The sequence below is a fragment of the Cicer arietinum genome, chromosome 8 (genome assembly GCF_000331145.2).
Source record: "Cicer arietinum cultivar CDC Frontier isolate Library 1 chromosome 8, Cicar.CDCFrontier_v2.0, whole genome shotgun sequence".
NCBI classification, from domain to species: Eukaryota; Viridiplantae; Streptophyta; class Magnoliopsida; order Fabales; family Fabaceae; genus Cicer; species Cicer arietinum.
In genome coordinates, this window is record NC_021167.2 from 22,704,053 (window position 1) to 22,724,362 (window position 20,310).

Consider the following 20,310-nt stretch of genomic DNA (forward strand, 5'->3'; position numbering starts at 1 on the left):
AGGGAAAACTATGCAGTTGCTAGAAAACATCATAGTGCTTATCTTTCTACATCCACTCTTGGCTCTTACATACAAGCACAAAGCATCAAAATATTTTTGACAAGTACGCATCCATATAGGAACCAAACTTATGACAAAGGATGTCAATGGAACATATCAAAATAACACAACCAAAAGGTCCATCCTAATGGCATATAGATGACGTATAGAAAAGTTTATTAAAGTTGATATTATTGACAAAAGCACTTGTATAAATATTGGGAAGAGATTATAAAAAATGTTTATATGTGAAGATGCCCATAATCTGTTTCCATGTTATTTTAATAAGCTACTCATATATAGCTTATGGAAACAACTTATGTAAATTTTCCTCCAACGCAATATTAAGAATGCAAAAAACTGTACCCAAATGCAAATAGCTTATTAAATTTAGGCGTTTATAAAATAAACTCTTATGTGTGACAACCACTTATTGCATAACAACGAAGTTCAATTTTAAATTAACATAACACAAACCACCTATTACATAACAGCTTAGCCAAACGCTCTCTTGGACAAATTCAATGGGAGAAGCACTTATTTCAAGCCAAAAGAGAGGTACATTTTGCTATTATAATTTGAAAATGAAAATAAAAGAAACCAATAGGCATTGCAACAAACCTTCAATTAAAATCCCCATTAGAAGTGCCTCAGTTCCTATGTTAGGATACTTAAGCTTCCTCGCTTCCAATTCCGCCATTGCATATGACTTTATAGCCCTTGCCGACCAACTTAAACCGAACAAAAAAAACAGAACAAAATGAAGGGAACGTGTCATCTATCTAACCACAAAACAAAGCAGCCCAATTACATGAATGAATTATTGAGTAGTAAACCTTCAATTTGGTCCTTAGACTATCATTATCTCTCCTATTGGGTTCTAAATTATAAAAATGTAATAAATAGTCCCTAAAGTATCATCATACAATCAAGTTGATCCCCAAACTTTCATTCTCACTTCTATCGTAAAAGCAAATGAGTGACTAACTTAGTATGTCTTTGGCTGTACGGCGATAAAAATTGATTTTGACTGAATTGATTTTAGTTAAAAGTGAGTTAAACTTAAAGTGATTTATGTTTAAATATATTCACGTAAAAGTAAATTTAACAATAAATTTAACTGTAAAATTCACGTTTGGACTCAAGCTACAAATTCTAGCTTCGAGTTAGAATTAACTGTGGAGTCAAAACCAATTCTACTCAATAGCATCCAAATATGTCAATCAATTTTACATTTTTAGAATTGATTTTAACTCCTCCAAAAATGAAACCAAACATGAACTTAAAGAATTGAGAATAATTTAAGGAGACTAATAATTATACCAAATACAAAATTACAAATAGTAGGGACCAAATTGAAGGTTTACACATGATTGAGTGCATGTTTAGTTCCACGCTTAGACGAGCCAAAATCAATTATGGAGGTATAAAGTTGATTTTGACATGTTTGAATGATAACGAATAGAATTAATTTTGCCTCCAAAACCGAGTCTAACTTGAAGCTACGATTTGTTATTCAAATCACTTTTCCTTGAATATATTCAAACATAAACCACTTTAAATTAAAGTCACTTTTAACTAAAATCAATTTTACACAATCAATTCAATTCATCATCAATGATAAAAACATGACCAAGCAAAAAACTCACTTTGGATTTGGGGTTTTCTTAGGTTCACCAGATTGTGAATTCCTACAAAACAAAAAACAAACAAAAAAGTCAGCAACTTTAAACAAATTAGAACCAACCCATAAGCAAAATTGAAGAGAACAATGAACTTACGGAGCAGTGGGGAGACTAAACGACACCGTTGCTGAAGTTGCACGGCAATTTGTAATGGAAAAGGAACGAGTTGATGAAATGGGTCGTTGGAAAGTGAGTTTGGTTCCATAAAGAGAGGAGAAAGAGAGAGTACATGATTGGTGATTGTTGTTTGAATGGGGAAAGAGAGTGTTGTTGGGTTTTAGTAGAAGAGAGTAAGAAGAGAAAGTGGGAATGGAAGCCATTGAAGAGAGAGAGAGAGAAAGAGAGACAGAGAGAGAGAGAGAGAGGTTTTGAGAATATTGTTGGAAGGTGAGGTTGGATTAATTGAATGAATTTGTAGTGTGCACACTTTCATCTTCTTTTATGTTTTGTTATTGTAATTTGATGAAATTTTAAAAAAATTCACACATGTTTTTATATTTATATATTTAGGTTTAATTATAATTTTAGTTACTCTATTCTAATTTATTGACGAATAGTTCAATTATTTTAACCGTCGACAATTTTAATTTCTCTTTTTAAATTTTTAACTAAAAAATAACGTGGCATATTTTAAATAAATTGACATATAATACGATGATATAAATTGATTAACACTTGTGAAATTAGAATAAAATGCACTAAAAACTTAATTTTCAACTTCGAATTTTTTTATATTTTTAATTTAATTAATGACATATGAATAATTAATATATTTAAATGCTTCTATATCATATAATTGTATGTAGCATCATTAAAAATATGTTAATTTCATTTTTTTAAATTCAAAAATACGAGGGAAAGACTAAATTGTCGATTTTTAAAATAGGAAAATTATTTTCATAAATCGATAACAATTAAGTCTTAAATTTAAGATATTTATAAATATTTAATTTAATAATATTAATATTTATCGGTTAAATTAGAATTTAACGAAGACTTTCATCTTCTTTCTATCAGTGAATGTGACTCACTTGAGGTTTTGAATTTTACATAAAAGATAAGGAAAAGTAATTAATGAGTAAAAAAAAATGTAATTTTTAAGTATTTTGTAAGATGAAGTATTTAGATGATAAAAAAGAAAAACAAAAGTACTTAGATATTTTTACTTGATTCCTATTTATCTATGGTATTGAAATTTTATTTTTTAGTAGATAATCATTTTAATTTTTTTAATTATTAGAATTGATTGATTTATTTATTATTTAAATTAAGAAATTAAGAAATGACAATTTAGTCATTTAAATTGAAAACAACAATGCTATAATGTACTAACTTACTGTGCACAAGATTTGATAAAGGTGTGAAAAGCTCACCAAACAAGGTATGATGATAATATTAAATACAATTGCAAGGATAGAAAAGTAATTGTAATATAAAATTAGTGTAATTCTTGTATTTCTTCGACCATGTGTTTAAAACAACAAGCATTATTGAATTGAAAAATATGAATCACTTAAGTCACTTTTTTTTTATTTTACATTACAATTTTTTTTTTATGGATGCATTACAACAGTTAACTATTTTATGTTTGTTTTGATGCAACAAAAAATTATTTAAGTCAATCTGTACGTTTTTTATTAGTTTTAATAGATATTTACAAAAGAAATATTTTAATTGAGGAAATAAATTGATTGATATTTTTAACTTTAAGATTAAATTTTTGTTTAGTAAATTTGAGAGAATGAATAGATCGAACTTACAAACTTGAAGTCTAAAATATCTATTTGAATATCTAATTAGGGAATGAAAAATACTAGCTTAGTGAATTGGTGACATAGATGTATTATAGTGTCCATTAATTCTTAAGTGTCAAAGACTATCTTTTGGGGTAAAGATAATTTTTGTTAACTTATTTTTCAATAGCCAGGTTTATAATTTGTTTATCCTTGATTTAAACTTCGAAAGGAATTCTATATTCTATGTTTAAAATAAAAATTGGAAATGGAGATCCTTGTAGTCTATATTCAATGTTTCAAGGTTTTTTTTTTAGAAAATGGTAAAGAAACCCGCATATGCTTATTTGTAAAACCATCATATGACTGTATAAGTCAGACTTGAATTTATGGTTTACTAGACCAGGTGGCCTCTCTTAGTTCTAAGATTATTTTTTTTATATAGTATTTGAAATGGCTTAATTTTTTTTTTATAACAAACATTTTATTAAACATACTAGCACAAAAATTACAGTGTGGAAGCCACCAATCAAAGCAGAACACAAGAGATTCAAACACTTTGAAAAAACCAAGTTTCTATTTCAACCCTCCCAGTAAATAAACCAAATCCAAGACAACATTTAAATGTTATCGACAACCTCATTCAAACTAGCAACCTTTCCTTTAAACATAATTGCATTATGCTCCAACCAAATGCACCAAGTTGTACATAATTCCTTTAACTTTGTCATCTTACATATTTCATACATTTGTTGCAGAGTCTTCATTAACTTTGTCATCTTGCTGTAATAGTCCATTTTCTTGTACTATTGCTGGTTGATTATGACACAGTTTTCACTTTTCAGGACTTAAAAGTTGAGTTTGAATTGTTTAAACAACTTCCACAACGTAAAGTGTTGTAAGTAAAAATTTATCAAAGCAAAACATAAATAGCTAACAATCAGGCTACAAATATATTCAATAGAGTGTAAGAGCAATATGTGAATAATTATACAACACACACAATCATCCAATTAAAATCATCAGAGCATAAAACGAGTAAAGGATGAAAAGCAATAATAATACATTAAAATTTCATTCAAAAAATTAATGAATCAACCATCTCTTCTTGTTCTTAGAGTATGTTTGGAACCACAGCACGAAACCACCATGCACGACCATGTAGAAGTTCTAATTTATAGCTTTGATGGAACTAGTGAGATGGTATTGAGGTGAGGTTGCAAAATCAATGCACAAGACACACATATTCTTCCCCATTTTGGTTGGAGGCATGAAACAAATAGATTGAACATCGCTATCATAAGAAGAAACTGAAAGAACAAAACAAAGAATATTCAAATAAAATTATCCTAATTGGCCTAAGTTCTTCAAGAATAAGAATGTTATGACAAGAATAAACTTCCTTGAAGTCACTTGGCTCTTGTGAAAGCCAATTGTTACTGAGTTTAAAATATAAAAAAAAACTAGTAAAATACCTGTGCTTCCGCACGGATACTGTGCCGTTACTATACTAAACCACCAATACAATTATGGTCAGTAACATCTTTGTCTAGAAGTAGCTCAACTGAATGCCAAAACTGCATGACAGCCTTCGGCAGCATGGTGTGAGACAAAATTTTCATCTCCAGATTCTTGTTTTGTTTTTCGAACCTTAACAGAGAAGTAAAAGATGCCTGATGACAGAGTTGGGCAGCAGCAGCTGTCTGCCATCAGAGCTCAACAACTTCGTTTGGACAAAGACATTTGCAATACTTATTTATTTCCATCTGTTTTATACCTAATTATGATATTATGGTAGTATATAATAACAGAACAGCCCATGGTAAATAATTAAATGATCATGCTCAATAATAAGAAATCTCATCCAGCTAGGCAAATGATTTACCTAGGTAATATATATAAATCCCCACATGACAAGTTGAAAAACTTCATCACTGAGAGAAACCAGCTTTTTAATGTTACTGTCCTGCAATGACATGGAACCTCAGTACAAGAATAAATTACTGCTATAGAACAATTTATACTGAATGAACATGGGAATTCAAACCATATAGACTATCAGTGAAAGGAACTCAACTATTTAAAATAGCTAATAAACTGCATATTAATTAATGTCTTAATGATAACACAAATATATCACTGAATGGAAAATATTAAAGAAATGAAACTCCAAATTATAATATATGCTCCAATATATTTCTCATCTGTCCATTAGGTAGGTAATAAACTAACCACAAAATGAAAAAAAAGGTTATAAAAGACTTTCATAAACAAATTTAAAAAATTCAAGTCTTTTGCAGAACCAGTATGATAATGATTTACTAAGAAAGAAATTAAGCAAGTAATGTACTTCCCTCCAGAGACGCACTTTTCCCTCCAACAAAACCACCTCCTAACTAGTACTTCTAAGTCCAAGTCCACGGGGCATTTTCTTGGAACTCAAGTCTTCAACATCCTTGAGATTGTAAAAATGGGGGGCTAACTCCAACAACCACTCGGGCTTTATTTCCGTGACCTGTCTCATATATTCCTTGGTGGTGAGTACTAGTTCATGGTACAAAACACATCTAGGAACGACCTCTGCCAGCCCGGAACTAGGATGTATGTGAACAATCTGTTGATGTTTAACCATTCGATAAGTACCATTCTTTTGCAGCCGTGCTGAGTTTGGGAAAAATCCAGATGTTATTGATTTCTTGATGGCATCCAAATCATTGGAATTTGAAGTCAGTTCAATCTCGACCCTCTCCAATAGACCTGAAAGCTGGTCACGGATATCCCTAGCACGTTTCATACTCCTTACCTGGATATAATTCTCATAACACCATTGTGTTGAATAATTGTTCTCCTTCCATGAATTGTAGACCTTTAGATGAGCAATGTGATCACCAACATTTCCGGCGTGAAAATTCATTCGTGCATTGTCTGCATGTACTTGTTTATCCTTCGGACGGTAGAATATTGAGTTGCCAACAGAAAGCATAGCAGCAATGGAGAGGATCTCGTCCGAACACTTGTACTTTTCTGAAGCAACTATCATTTTTGACAACATAGGATCAAGTGGGAACTCCGCCATCCGTCTGCCTACCTTAGTTAACTTGCCGTCCACATTTAAAGCACTCAATGAAATTAAAAGCTCTAATGCTTTCATGATGGAATCAGTTGGTGGAGGATCCATGAACTCAAACTGCAACAACTTCTCAATCTCAATACCAAGACTAAATAAAGTTAACACTACATTTGCAAGGTTAGTTCTTTGTATTTCAGGTGCAGTGTTATCATCCAATTCATTTTGAAAACTGTACGCAGTATACAATCGAAAGCACTTACCAGGACCTGTTCTTCCTGAACGACCAGCTCTTTGCATTGCCGAGGCTTTTGAGATGGGAGTTACTAATAAAGATTCCATTCCAGTCTTTGGATTATAACATTTCATTTTACAGAATCCTGGATCAACGACATACTTGATCCCATCGATTGTCAATGACGTTTCTGCGATATTGGTGGCAAGGACAACCTTTCGAGCACCTTCAGGTGTAGGTTCAAATATTCTAGCTTGTAGTTCAGTTGGCAAGTTTGCATATATAGGGCATATAATTAACTCAGCTATTTTAGTCCCCAAACCTCTCATCCGACGCTTCAAGATTTCTTCTGCCGTTTCAATTTCTTCTTGACCAGTAAAGAATACCAATATATCTCCAGCAGGTTGAGTGGCGTGTATCTGAAGTGTCGTGACAATAGCAGCATCCATGTAATCAGCTTCTGGTGCTTTGGTAAAGTGTATTTCAACTGGATACCGTCTCCCTGGAATTTTGAATATTGGAGCTAAATCAAAATAGTTACTGAACTTCTCTGCATCAAGAGTAGCACTTGATATCAACAACTTAAGATCAGGCCGGGCACGAGCAACATCCTTTACTAATCCAAACAAAACATCAGTTGAAAGTGTTCTTTCATGAGCCTCATCCACCATCACAACACTATAACTTTCCAGATTAGGCTGAACAAGGAATTCCCTCAACAACATTCCATCCGTCATATATTTCAAAACAGTCTTATCGGACGTGCAATCCTCGAAACGTATGGAATAACCAACCTCGTGTCCTAGTTTAACCCCCATTTCTTGAGAAACTCAGGCAGCAACACTCATAGCAGCAACACGCCGTGGCTGAGTACACGCAATCATTTTTCCGTGCTTTGTGTAACCTGCTTCATGTAGATATTGGGGAATTTGTGTAGTTTTTCCAGAACCAGTTTCACCAACAATAACAATTACTTGGTGATCATGAACAGCTTGAAGTAATTCATCTCGGAAAGAATAAATGGGTAGCTTTTTCCTCTCCTCCTGAAGTGCATCTAAAACTGACCTAGCTCTAGATTTTTCCAATTGGATCTCTTCTTCATGATCGAACTTATTGCCATCCATCATGGCTGTCTTGATAAAATCAATATGATCCTCAAACATAAACTGATAATCATCAGGGACTTTTTTTGAACCAAATTTCAGCTTTGCCTTTCTAATTTGATGTTCCTCCCAATCCTCTTCTTTTTCAGCATTTGGATCACTATAACGCTCCATAGCCACAGAAAACCTCTTTTCTTGATTAACACCACCTAGCCGGTCATCATAAGCTTCTGGCATTTTATACTCATTGTCTCCACTCTCCAACCCCTTCCTATTTACAAGCAAGTCGTATATCTCTTTCTTGTGCTTGAGATCACAATATTCTGCTTCTGAAAGCTTCACTCCTTCAAATAGATATTGCTCATCTTCAATATCATCTCTGAGTTCTTGTAATTTCTTTTGCTCCCTTTTCGCCAAGTACTCTTGTCTTGACACCTTTCTCAAATGAGATATTTCTTTTGACTCTGAACCATTGTCTTCGTTAGGGGAACGCTCCTTTTCCTTAAATTGAAATTCTGTTCTACTTCTCTTCCTGCCTTCCATGAAGTTTGACCTAAAAATAGAACCACATACATTAACAACAATATTTTGAAATTTATATTAATGATGATGATGATACCACTTTTTTTCAACTTTAAACATGTTGCATTAAATTAAAGGACAAAATTTAGGTGCATTTATTTAGTTGTTATTCGTATGGTTCATAACTTAAGATACACTTTTTGTGATCATAATAACAAACTTTAAGAATATTATGAATTTAAAGAAATCTTATGAACCATACAGAAAGCGTAACTAAGTTTTCTCCTAAATTAAATTAAAATGACTCTGAATGAAAAATAAACAAAGAAACCAGTGGTAACAATGACAAATTATAGATGTAGACTATTTGTAATTATCGAAACCCTAGGGAAAAATTTCTAAATTTTAGCCAATAAAATGGATCTACGAATAGTTCAGTCGCAGAAAAACACAGAACACCACATATACAATCTCCAATCACAATCTACATACTCAACTTTTCTTGTTCCCAATTCATCCATATACCTAATTGTTTAGAATAAACCACAATTTTAGCTCTGAATAAATATGAAGTTATCACTTTGATTCATAACTCGGTCAAAAATTTAAATTAGTCATCCAATCATCATTGATCCCTGACTCAATCAAAAACCTAAATTAGTCCTCAAATCATCAAGACTTATCCCTAAGTTACTCAAAACCTAAATTAGTCATAGAATCATCAAAACTACGGTCAATTAAATTCATGACATGATAATTGAGGAACTTATTTGAGTTTTTAGTCAAAGTTGATGAAAAATATCTCAAATATTACTATTAATAACACGAAACAAAAACAAAAACAAAAAAACTGAAGCAGAAAAAAGAAAAAGAGAAATAGGGAGAAAGCGAGGAAGTCAAACCGTGAACGGATGGAGGAACACGGTGGTCGAAAGCTGGCGGCGACGGAGGTGTGGCGCGACGGCTTACGAGCGAAAGTTTAGGATTTGAGTGAAAGTAAAAATAATAATTAGTAACTTATTCGTTCAATTCCTTCTATAATAAAAAAAAATGCTGAATTTATTATAATTATAAAACTGAATCTTTTTGAATGTAACGATCACGGAACGGAGAAGAATCAGGATCAGGATTTACTAACTTTTGCGCGCCAAACATTGATATGAAGTCACGTGACAATTTTATTATTTTGAAAATAAATAAAAATAGAAACTCATTTGGTACTCTGTTCAAATCATTTGCACAAGTTTTCAATAATTCATGCAATGTTTATTTGAGTAAGATATCAAAACTTTGTATAAAATGTCTTAAAATTTAGGTTTTATTTTATGCAACTCCATAAAATCGATTTGAAAAGTGAGGAGTGTATCTTTTCTCAAAACACTCTCACGTTCAACACTATTAGGTTTGATGCGCGTATATAAATGGTGGATAGTCTGATCAAATAGGTTTTGATACCATTTAAGACTTAATAATGAGTCTATTTCATTTTTACAAAATTGACTTGTAGAGTAGGGATAGATCTGTCAAAACGGACTACCTGATCCGTTTAAGGTCGACCCTAATAGATTGCGAATTTTTTTTAGTTAGGCCAAAAAAATTTGTTTTAATATGGACTGAAAAAATACTATAAATATGTTAAGAATCAATCAATTTGAATTGGTGTAAATTATAAACCCATATCTAACTCAATTTGAATGAGCGTTGTTGTTAGATACTTGATGGGCAAGTAGTTGAATCACTTTTGGGCTAACTTTTTATTGGGCTTGTTGCCCAATTTTACTATTTTTATTATTTTTTAAACGGGTTATGTAGGTTGGACTACCTGACGATCATCCGAGCTTGATAAGTAAATGAGTTTGATCTATGAACTAACTTTTTGTTTGAAATGTGGCTCAATTTTATTATTTTTTAGGCTAAATTACATTTGTGGTCCCTTAACTTAATTTCAGATAACGTTTTAGTCTCTTATCTTTTTTTTTCTCCCGATTTAGTCCTTTATTCCTAATAATATCAAATAAAGTATGAAAATATGAGTTTATTTGAAGATTTGCATTACAGATTTGATGAAATTTGTATTATATTGAAGAATATAATTAATTTTATGAGTTTTGATTGAAGTTTTTTTTGATTTTTTGTTTAAAAAAGGATAATGTTGTTGAAATTTTAAAACATAAAATATCAAATTGTCATTTAAAATTAAAATAAAGGACTAAGTCGGGAAAAAAAAGATAAAGGACTAAAACGTTACCTGAAATTAAGTTAAGGGACCACATATGTAATTTAGCCTATTTTTTAATACTGATTATGCGAATTGCGGGCTACCTGGTGCTCTTATGGGCTAACTTTTTGTTTAGCCCATACGAGCTAGTCCAAAATGGCAACAAATTTATTTGGACCGGGACAAAAAAAATTATTAGATTTAGACTCAAATTCTATGTTTTAGCAGGTTAGACGGACCAACCCATATTGACTAGCTCATCTTGACAACTCTTATGACTACCCATCACTTGTAAACCCTTTAGCATACCTTATTTCTTCCAATGTGGGGCTTTTAACTAAAAGGTCGTCGCTCGCTATCAAAATTTCAGAAGATGAATATTACAATAATTAATTGGTTAGGGAATTACAATTTTATCATATATGAAGCAAGAGCTACCAGCCAGCTTTGAAAAGTATTAACCAACTAAAGCTTGTTTAAAATGTTTGATATCAATTATTGCAGTTATAAATTACCATACTTGGTCACACATTTAGCTCAAGTGAAAATATTTACTAGCCTGCTGCATCAACCTATGCATGAAAATAGTAGCAACTTAATTACTTAACTTAGTGAACAAAAAACCAAGGACAAATTAACAAGTACTAGTTTTTAAATTCTTAATGATTATAATATATATTACTGCTTGGTATGATTATGAATTTAATTAAAGGCACACACAATGGAACACTAAATAAAAAAGCAATAGAATTGTCGAAAAGAAGCAAAGAGTGACACATTTTAACAATCACAATATTTTAATTTCTATATATTGTTTTGGTGGGGTGTATGATATATGAGGAATTGGAATAATACATTCGAAAAAGACTCATCATCCTCAATGAAAAAGTTGATTTGTGAGTATTTAAATAAAGTCTATATGTTATAAAAAATGAGTCTTCATTCGTATTCGTATTCGTATGCATCATTCATTTATAATATTGAAATATAATGATTTAATAATAGTAGTATATATAATCATTAATAATAATATAAATTTTCAATTTAATAAATGTTACACTGGTGTAATTTGACTCATTCTCTTTATATATCAAATGAATAGAGTTATGTTATCAAATACTAAGATAGCTAAATATAAATCATACAACTATAAATGAATTGTTATAATTAAAAATTATTTAAATATCATAAAATCACTTAAAAAATCATACGACTTTATCTTCTAATTTTAGCAATTCATAATTAAGCTGATTAGTGAATGACCATAAAATCTTTGTAGACTAAACTAAGATTTTGAGACAAACTTTGTATATGACAAATGGAAGGTTGTTGAGGTGCATTATCTTTTTAATATAAATGAAAAGTTGCTCACGTAGTTGTTAGCTCTTGAATTAGAAGGAATCTACAAAACTAATAAAATAGGAAATGAAAAAGACTGTGGTTGACTGTTATAACACAAATGGAAATATTTTAGATGATTAATTGGTACATAAAACATGCATCATTTGATAATTTTGTTAGACACTTTTTAGATATTGCTTAATTGTAATTATAGTCTCGTATTTTTATTAATTATTTAAATCGATCATTCTATTTTAAATTCTAATAATTTTGGTTCTTAATTATGATTTTCTTTTTAACTATAAATAGTGATGTAATATATTTTAAATAATGTGGCATGTAATATAATGATATAAAATGATTAAAATTCATGACGATTGCAATTAAACCTTTTAAATACTTAACTTTTAACTTCAAAATAATTTTATTTTTGTAATTAAATAAACGATATATTAATAATTAATGCATCTATAAAGTTCAATTATTAGAAAATCAAGAGAAAGACAAAAATTCACAAGAAGGATTCATGTGTTTATCATCGTGAAACATCCACAAAGATACAAATCACCATCCCATAACATACCTCTTGAATTATACTTTAACTTTGATCACTGACTCAAAAATATCAAAGAAGATACCAATAATATTATTTTGCTCGATATAATGTATTTTATATATCCTTTTTGTCAGTTTAAATAAGGAATTTGCTAATTAACATACATTCATTATGTAAGGTGTAAATTAGTAATAGAATTTTAGTCATAACATTGTAATTTACTGTGTAAGTTACAATTTTTTAAGAAGAAAAAAAAAGAATTGATTAATTTTTAAATCATTTTGAATTTACAAAATAATAATTTAATCTTTTATATTAAAAAATACCAATCAATTTAATTGTTCTTTTTTAATTTTACACTACAATTTTGAAGATTATATAACTATTTTGATTTAATAAAAGATTATTTATACTTAAATCAATATATATGTTTTATTTAATTTTAATATTTTGATAAAAGTATTAAATTAGTCTAAGAAATTAATTTATTATTTTATCGAAATGCAACGACTGTTTACTCCATTTTATTTCTCCTGGATTCATATAAAATTAATTTCTTCAATGTCAATAAAGTGGAATGAATCCCTAGAACATCACCCTCTCTCTCTCATGTGTGCACACTTTAGTGAAAATGCATTTTATTATTATTTATTATTATTTTTAATATTATTAAATTAAATGTGACCCTATGGAGAAAGTTAAAGAATAAAGAATGTATAATTAAAGAGCGTGTCAGCCAGATGCTGCATCTCTACTTCTTTGTACCATAAATCACTCATTGTTTAGAATTTGCATCCACATTCACTTTCTTGAAAGCATAGTATCCAGAAGAGAGTAAAAGCTAGTCAACATGTATGTTTATGCATTTTTTATTTATTTAATAATTATTAATTTGTTTTTATTACTTTCCCTTTTCTGGGTATTTCAATTTTGTTTGAAAAAAGTGTTTTTTTCTAGTGGGGTTTGAGTCTTGAAGCTAAAGTTTGTTCTTTTATGATTTCTGAATTTGTTTTGCAAGTGTTCAAGTTTGTGTGACCCTTTTTTTTTGTCTATTTTTACTTCATTCATATAGTTTTTAATTATAGATTCATATTCACTCTTTCTTTTAATATATATGAATTGATGAATGAATTGAGTGACCCCAATTGGTTTTTATCACTTTCCCTTTCTGGGCATCTCAAATTTGTTTGAAAGAAGTGTTTTTTCTCTAGTGGGGCCTATGTTTGGTTCTTGAGGCGTAAAATTGATTTTGATCTGTTTGGTTGCTCTCGAGTAGAATTGATTCTGCCTCAAGTATTGATTCTAACTCGGAAGCTAGAATTGGTAGCTTTTGAGTCTATTCGTGATTTTTATACTGAAATTTATAGTTTGACTCACTTTTACTTAAATGTATCCACACATAAATCACTTTTCAGTAAAATCACTTTTCAGTAAAATCAATTTATTTAAAATCAACTTTTGTCACCGCATAACCAAACATGCACATCTTGAAGCTAAATTTTGGTTCTTTATGGTTTTTGAATTGCTCTGAAATATTTGGACTATAATAGCAAGTATGAACCTTTATGCTTCATTGTCATATAGTTTGTAGTCATTTTCACTCACTTTTGATTATTTGTTTTATCTGTTGTGGATTTATATAGCAGGGTTGTATTTGGAGATTGATGGTAATTTGATATGGTACAACTCAACTACTCATTGTTTCAAGCTGTGTTGTACAAAGTTGTGGAAAGTTTCTGTATTTTGGAAAGTTTTCATATGCTTTGAGTTTTTCTTTTTGGTGATAAAAAATTTAGATTCGAGGAAGCAATCTGGGAGAACCATCAATCTCATTGATGATTTATAATAGAACCTACGCATAACTTACCAACTGTGAAATTTTGAGTTTGAACCGAAGTCACAACAAGTGCGAACGAAAGGTCCAACTATATGTGCCAACAATAATAGAATTTACGTATAACCTACCAATTGTGAAATTTTGGATTTGAACCAAAATCACAGCAGGTGTGAGCGGAAGGTCCAACTATCTGTGCCAACTATAGTTGGCATATGCTTAAGGGTTTAGTTTAGTGTCAACTTTGGAGCTAGTAGGGTTAATTGAAAGGCATGTTTTGGAGGGTTGCATCCCCAAAAGGTTCTTCAAATGCAAGACCAATTTCTTGGATTGTAGTTTCATTTGGAGTAGTTGCAGTATTCTTAACTTTTGCTTCTTGGTTTATTCTATCAAATCCTATTGGTTCCACTTTTCATGGTTATTTCTATGGTGTAGAGAATTCAGCTTCGAAAGCTTCTGATTTTTCAGTCTCTCAAACGAATACAACTTCTGTTGATCTTCACATGAATGCAAATTTAGATTTAGTAGATAATAAACCACTCGCTGATCTTCAACCATCGATAGTTTCAAGCGGTGTGTCAAGTGATAATAGCAAAATAGAACAAACTGATACTAATTCAAATTCAGAAGTACCTTTCGGTGAATCTGCTTCACCGAAAATTGTTCCGGTAACTAAGGAGGTGAATGGCTTAGAAACTTCTGATGCAATGGCTTCAAAAGCACCTATTCCAGTGTCTGCTACCAATTCCTCCATTATGAAAGGTAATATTAAAATTGAGAAAATCAGTTTCATAGCTTTAATGATTATAAGTCAAATGATGAATCCTATGCTGTTTTTGGTAATTCAGATTGCATCTTCTGTTGTCTTGCAGGGTTGTTCAAACTTATTTTCAATTTTTCATTTTACTTACTATATTCATATTCTTATTTTATAGTATAATCATTATAATTTTTGTTTTCTTTGCTTTATTCTCTTTCGGAAATAAATGGAGCCACTATGTTAGGAGTAGTTTCATTTTATCACTTTTACTTTGTTATGCATTTCTTATTTTATTGTGACTGGTGTTTTTCATTTGTTATGTAGGTTGTGATCTGTACCATGGAAATTGGATATATGATCCATTGGGACCGTTATACACAAACAACTCGTGTCCTGTATTGACACAGACGCAGAATTGTCAGGGTAATGGTAGGCCTGATAAAGATTATGAGAATTGGCGATGGAAACCTTTTCAGTGCGACATCCCACGATTTGATCCGAGGAAGTTTTTGGAGCTAATGAGAGGCAAGACATTGGCTTTTATTGGCGATTCAGTGGCTCGAAACCAGATGGAGTCAATGCTGTGTATTCTCTGGCAGGTTATTTTCATTCCACATACTAATTTTATTTTTATAGCTTTAGAAATCAAACCCGACTTTAAAGAAAATAGACAAATAAACTCACATAAGAACACAAACGATTGATCACAGAGTTCAGTAAATTGTGTCGTCGTCTTTGAGTCCGACATTAGAGTGACTGGTGTATTTTTTGTATTATGCAATTTGCAAAGTTACAAAGTAGCAATTTAACTCAGTGTCAATGCCGTGTCTAGTATCTCATGTTTGTGCCAGTGCTTTATACAAATTAAATGCTTAACTACAAAATATGATATTTCAGGCAGAGGAACCCGAGAATCAGGGACATCGCAACATACAGCGATATTATTTTAAGTCTACATCTGTAACGATTGTCCGAATATGGTCCTCATGGCTTGTCAAACATAATTCAGAACCATTTGACTTTGCTCCAGCTGGTGTGGAGAAAATCTATCTTGATTCCCCTGATGAGATGTTGATGGAATTTCTCCCAACATTTGACATCGTTGTTCTTTCTTCTGGCCATTGGTTTACTAAGCAATCTGCATATATCTTAAACAACGAGATCGTAGGAGGACAATTGTGGTGGCCAGATAAGTCTCGGCGTATGAAAATCAACAGCGTTGAAGCATTCGGTATATCTGTCGAAACAATTTTTACTGCTCTTGTTACGCATGCAAATTATACTGGACTTACAATTTTGCGTTCATATTCACCCGATCATTACGAGGGTGGAGGATGGAACACAGGTGGATCATGTACTGGGAAAACTAAGCCTCTTTCGCCCGGTGAATTGGTGGAAAGTAAGTATCTCGTTGCGATGTACGAGCAACAGGTTAAAGGTTTTAACCGTGCGGTAAAAAAGACGACAAATGGATCTAAGATGAGATTGATGGATATTACTGAAGCCTTTCAATATCGACATGATGGTCATCCCGGTCCATATAGGAGCACTGATCCTAACAAGATTACGAAACGAGGCCGAGATGGAAGACCACCGCCGCAGGATTGCTTGCACTGGTGCATGCCGGGACCTGTTGATGCATGGAATGAAATTATGTTTGAAATCATAAAGAGAGAATTCGACCGTGATAGAACATTGTAAGATTTATTTTTTCTCGACAACAAAGGTGCGTTCATCTTCTTATACTTTATATTATTATTAATTAAAGTGACACTGATGACTATTTTAGTCTCTCATTTTTAAATTGTTTAGTCTCTCATATTAAAGAAAGCTATATCTCTTGAGCCTCCATTCAACATTGTCCAATATTTCAGCATTGAATATTATAAGAAGGTTTAACAGTTGGAGATTCACTTGAGGTCTTTAGATTAGATGAGTAATTATGCGCCTTTAATTCAATTTAGATAAGATAAGTTGTAAATATTGTAGTATTTCAATAGTTTACAAAATGATTTTTTTTTATTCGTAAGCACTTATAAAATATCAATTGAAAATTTAAGTTTCATTCTATTATTTACAAAAAAAATTCTCAAAATTCGTGGTTAAAATTTAGATGTTACATTCAACCTAAATTTAGTAGAATTTTATAATTTAAATTAATTCAGTTTTTGTCATCCTTTTTTCACTAATGCGCGGAATTAGTCTTCTATTTTAATTTTTTGTTTTTATTTTTATTTTTAAATAATAAATTATGATGTGATATATTTTAAATGATGTGGTTTATGAATAAACGGTGTTGAATGATTAATAGTCAAGAAATTGCAATAAAATCCTCTTAAAATATCATTTGAAATTATGAAATTGTTTATTTTATAATTTAATTAATAATATTTAAATAATTAATACATCTAGATAAGTTTTAAATCATTAAATTATACGCCACATTGTTTTAATTATGTCACATCACCCTCTATAGTTCAAATAGAAGAATCAGATTTGTCGTATCTTAAAATAGGAGTATCAATTTCTTAAAATGATAAAAATAAACAATCAAACTTTTAATTAATTCTATAATATCAGGAATGGGTAGAGACCGATCAAGAAAAAGAAGCAACTTTTCAATACCATATGAATCGTAAAGATGATCACATCATATATTCAGAATAAAAAAGAAACTAATATTGAATTACAAATTCATAAAGAATACAAAGAAAAATAATACAATTTTTTGTTAAGGAAAAACAAAAAATATCAATAATCTCTACCTATTCATCTCTTATAACACATCCCTTCAACATTATAAAAAAAAAAAATCCAGAGTCTAATTTTCTTTGTTACTATTTTTGCACCTATTTGTCTTCTTCGTAATGGTAGAATTGGTGAGAGTGATAGAAGCAATATTAGAACATAGATCAAATATGGGACTCTTCAAAACACGGCTTTCAATTTTTGATCGAGTGTTGTTGTCGTTGAACCATTCTTTGAAACACTTTCCACACATATTCTTGATACCAGCAGCATCATAAGAACCACATTTTTCATTCGAACAAAACGGTGCAAATACGGGTTTTTCCAAAACATGTTCTTCATTATTTGATTTAGTGGTGCCGTCGAACCATTCTCTAAAACACTTCCCACAAATGTTCTTGATACCAGCAGCATCGTAGGAACCACATTCATTGTTGGAACAAATTGTTGGAACCATGTTGTTTTACTTTGTTTTGATCTCAAGAAAAATATGATTAGCAAACTTGAAGAAATTGTTGATAGAAGAATGAAGTTGTGTTAATTTATAGGTGAAGCATTGTATCTTTTATTAACAAATTGTATCTTTTATATGAATCGTATCTTTTATAAGAATCTTATCTTTTATAAGAAATTGTATATTTTTTTTTTTTTTTAAATCTAGGTAACTTTTGTATTAACAAATCATTTCTTTTATATTAATTCTCATTATAAATTAAATAAAATTTATATCTTTAATTTATTATATATGTTTCAAGTGGGTCCAACATGAATTTATTTGTAAAGTTGTATTCTTAAATTATTCAAAAAAAAAAAATTGTATTCTCAATAATCAATAATAATTTTTTTAAATATTGAATTTAAATTCAATTCATGAGATGGTAACCATGTTGTTTCACTTATAGTATCGGCTAAACGAAGAGTTGATGTTACTTCACTATTTTTTAGAGTGTTTTTTAAATATAAATGAAGTTGTTGTACGATTGAATAAGGTTGATTTAATTTATAAGGAAAAGTTTCATGAAATAATAGCCTTGGTCTAAACAAATCATAAATCTTTTCACAGTGCTTTAGTTATATATGCTATTAAATATTACACAGATAATATATTATAGTGTTTATAATTTAAATATTATTAAATGTGACACTTATATTTTTCATAGCATTCATTGTGTAATTAATGCAGAACACTTAAAAGTTGTTTTCAATATTTATAACATTTATATTATAAGTGCTATTAAAAAGTAACACTTATATTTTCCGTAGCGCCCCTTTTTTAATAAGCACAATTAAAATTAATGTGTCTCAACTCTTCTTTCTCTCTTCGTGTTAATTGAAGCTCTATTATATCGATTAAACCCTTGTTTTTTTTTTCTTCTCAAAACAAAGATATCAATCATCTCAATCAGAAACCTAGTGAATTCAACTCGATTGATGTTCCAATTCAAACTCGATTGCTTCCATCGTTTCAAACTTGATTTCCTCCACTGTTTCAAACTCGATTACCTCCATTGTATTTAAAATGAACTATCTCCATCATTCTTACAATCCAAGTCATCAATCGTCATCCACTATCATTAACGTGTTCACCTCCACCATCATCAACCGTCCATGTTGCTAGGTACAACTCACTACTATGACAATTTCAGGTTTCTTTTTTATTTGTTTACTCTTATGTTTGTTCATGATGTTGGATAAAATATTCAAAATCTATGAAATATATTATGTTAGATAAATTTGTTTTGCAGGTATTATGGTTGTTGATGGGTTCTTGAGGAGTGATTGTGGAAACAGAGGGAAAATTTCATAATTCGCATACATTTGCCAAGCGAAAAATAATTTCGCTAAGCAAATTTAGTCTTAGGACCAACATGGTTGCTTCAAACTTAAATTCCCAAGCGAGTTATAAATTCTCTAAGCAAATTTGACAGATTCTGAACAAATTAGCCTATGTACTAGATTCACCGACTGAATTTGACGAATTTGAAAATATTCCTTGTAGTTTTTATTTGTGTTTAGTTTGTGATATTCTTTAATATTGATTGGAAATATATTGTTAATGACTGATTGATTAATAAACTTCATATTGCAATATGCATTGATTTAATTGAAAATGATAGTATACTTTTTTTATGTTCAAATTTCATTTGTCAATTATATGATTTAAATTAAATGACTGAAAATGACATGTGATATATAATGGTATTTCATTAAGGAAACATTTGTAAGGGAAGAGTAACTCAGACGTCTGGTATTGTCATAACCAAGACATATCTTGCAAAATGATTACAATTAACGTTTCACATTTAAATAATTGGAATAAAGTGTTCATTTTATTTGAAAAAATTGAGCGAAAAAATGAAAGATTTCAAACGTAACTTTATCTTAAAGATTTTATTAAAGGAAATTTGTACTTTTTCTAATATTGATGTTTTAAAAGAATATTTTCTAACTACCCCTCCAATTTTTATG

The 20,310-nt window shown here is 30.4% G+C and overlaps 2 protein-coding genes and 1 pseudogene across 5 annotated transcripts in view; 1 reads left to right on the forward strand and 2 right to left on the reverse strand.

Moving 5' to 3' along the window:
* LOC101512293 (ATP-dependent Clp protease ATP-binding subunit CLPT1, chloroplastic) overlaps positions 1-2,133 on the reverse strand; it is a 4,460-nt gene extending 2,327 nt beyond the window's left edge. Inside the window, exons 1-3 of the mRNA XM_004514929.4 lie at positions 1,821-2,133; positions 1,689-1,730; positions 661-770 (exon numbers count right to left, since the gene is read on the reverse strand). Coding sequence (XP_004514986.1) covers positions 661-770; positions 1,689-1,730; positions 1,821-2,044 — 376 coding nt within the window. The 5' untranslated portion in view covers positions 2,045-2,133. The remainder of the gene's footprint in view (positions 1-660; positions 771-1,688; positions 1,731-1,820) is intronic.
* A 3,468-nt stretch (positions 2,134-5,601) lies between these two features.
* Positions 5,602-9,540, reverse strand: LOC101512625 (pre-mRNA-splicing factor ATP-dependent RNA helicase DEAH1-like; annotated as a pseudogene).
* A 3,617-nt stretch (positions 9,541-13,157) lies between these two features.
* On the forward strand, positions 13,158-19,932 carry LOC101511114 (protein YLS7). Of its 4 annotated transcripts, XR_001144973.3 has the most exons (6): positions 13,158-13,351; positions 14,143-15,095; positions 15,418-15,692; positions 15,991-16,819; positions 19,228-19,459; positions 19,587-19,932. XR_001144973.3 is itself a non-coding variant. In XM_012720151.3 (5 exons), exons 2-4 carry the CDS (start codon positions 14,606-14,608, stop codon positions 16,792-16,794), a joined length of 1,569 nt encoding a protein of 522 aa, XP_012575605.1. In that variant the 5' UTR covers positions 13,159-13,351; positions 14,143-14,605; the 3' UTR covers positions 16,795-16,819; positions 19,587-19,932. The 4 variants fall into 4 exon arrangements, 3 of the variants coding, with proteins under 3 accessions (XP_012575605.1, XP_004514983.1, XP_004514982.1); XM_012720151.3 differs by lacking the exon at positions 19,228-19,459 and having other exon boundaries at positions 13,159-13,351; XM_004514926.4 differs by lacking the exons at positions 19,228-19,459; positions 19,587-19,932 and having other exon boundaries at positions 13,160-13,351; positions 15,991-17,006.
* Positions 19,933-20,310: the final 378 nt, after the last annotated feature.

Bases quoted from the DNA above. Each gene is read 5' to 3' on its own strand.
- LOC101511114 (XM_012720151.3), top strand. From the start codon at position 14,606: ATGTTTTGGAGGGTTGCATCCCCAAAAGGTTCTTCAAATGCAAGACCA. The intron at 15,096-15,417 runs GTAATATTAAAA...TTTGTTATGTAG, and splicing joins CAATTCCTCCATTATGAAAG to GTTGTGATCTGTACCATGGA. The intron at 15,693-15,990 runs GTTATTTTCATT...ATGATATTTCAG, and splicing joins TGCTGTGTATTCTCTGGCAG to GCAGAGGAACCCGAGAATCA.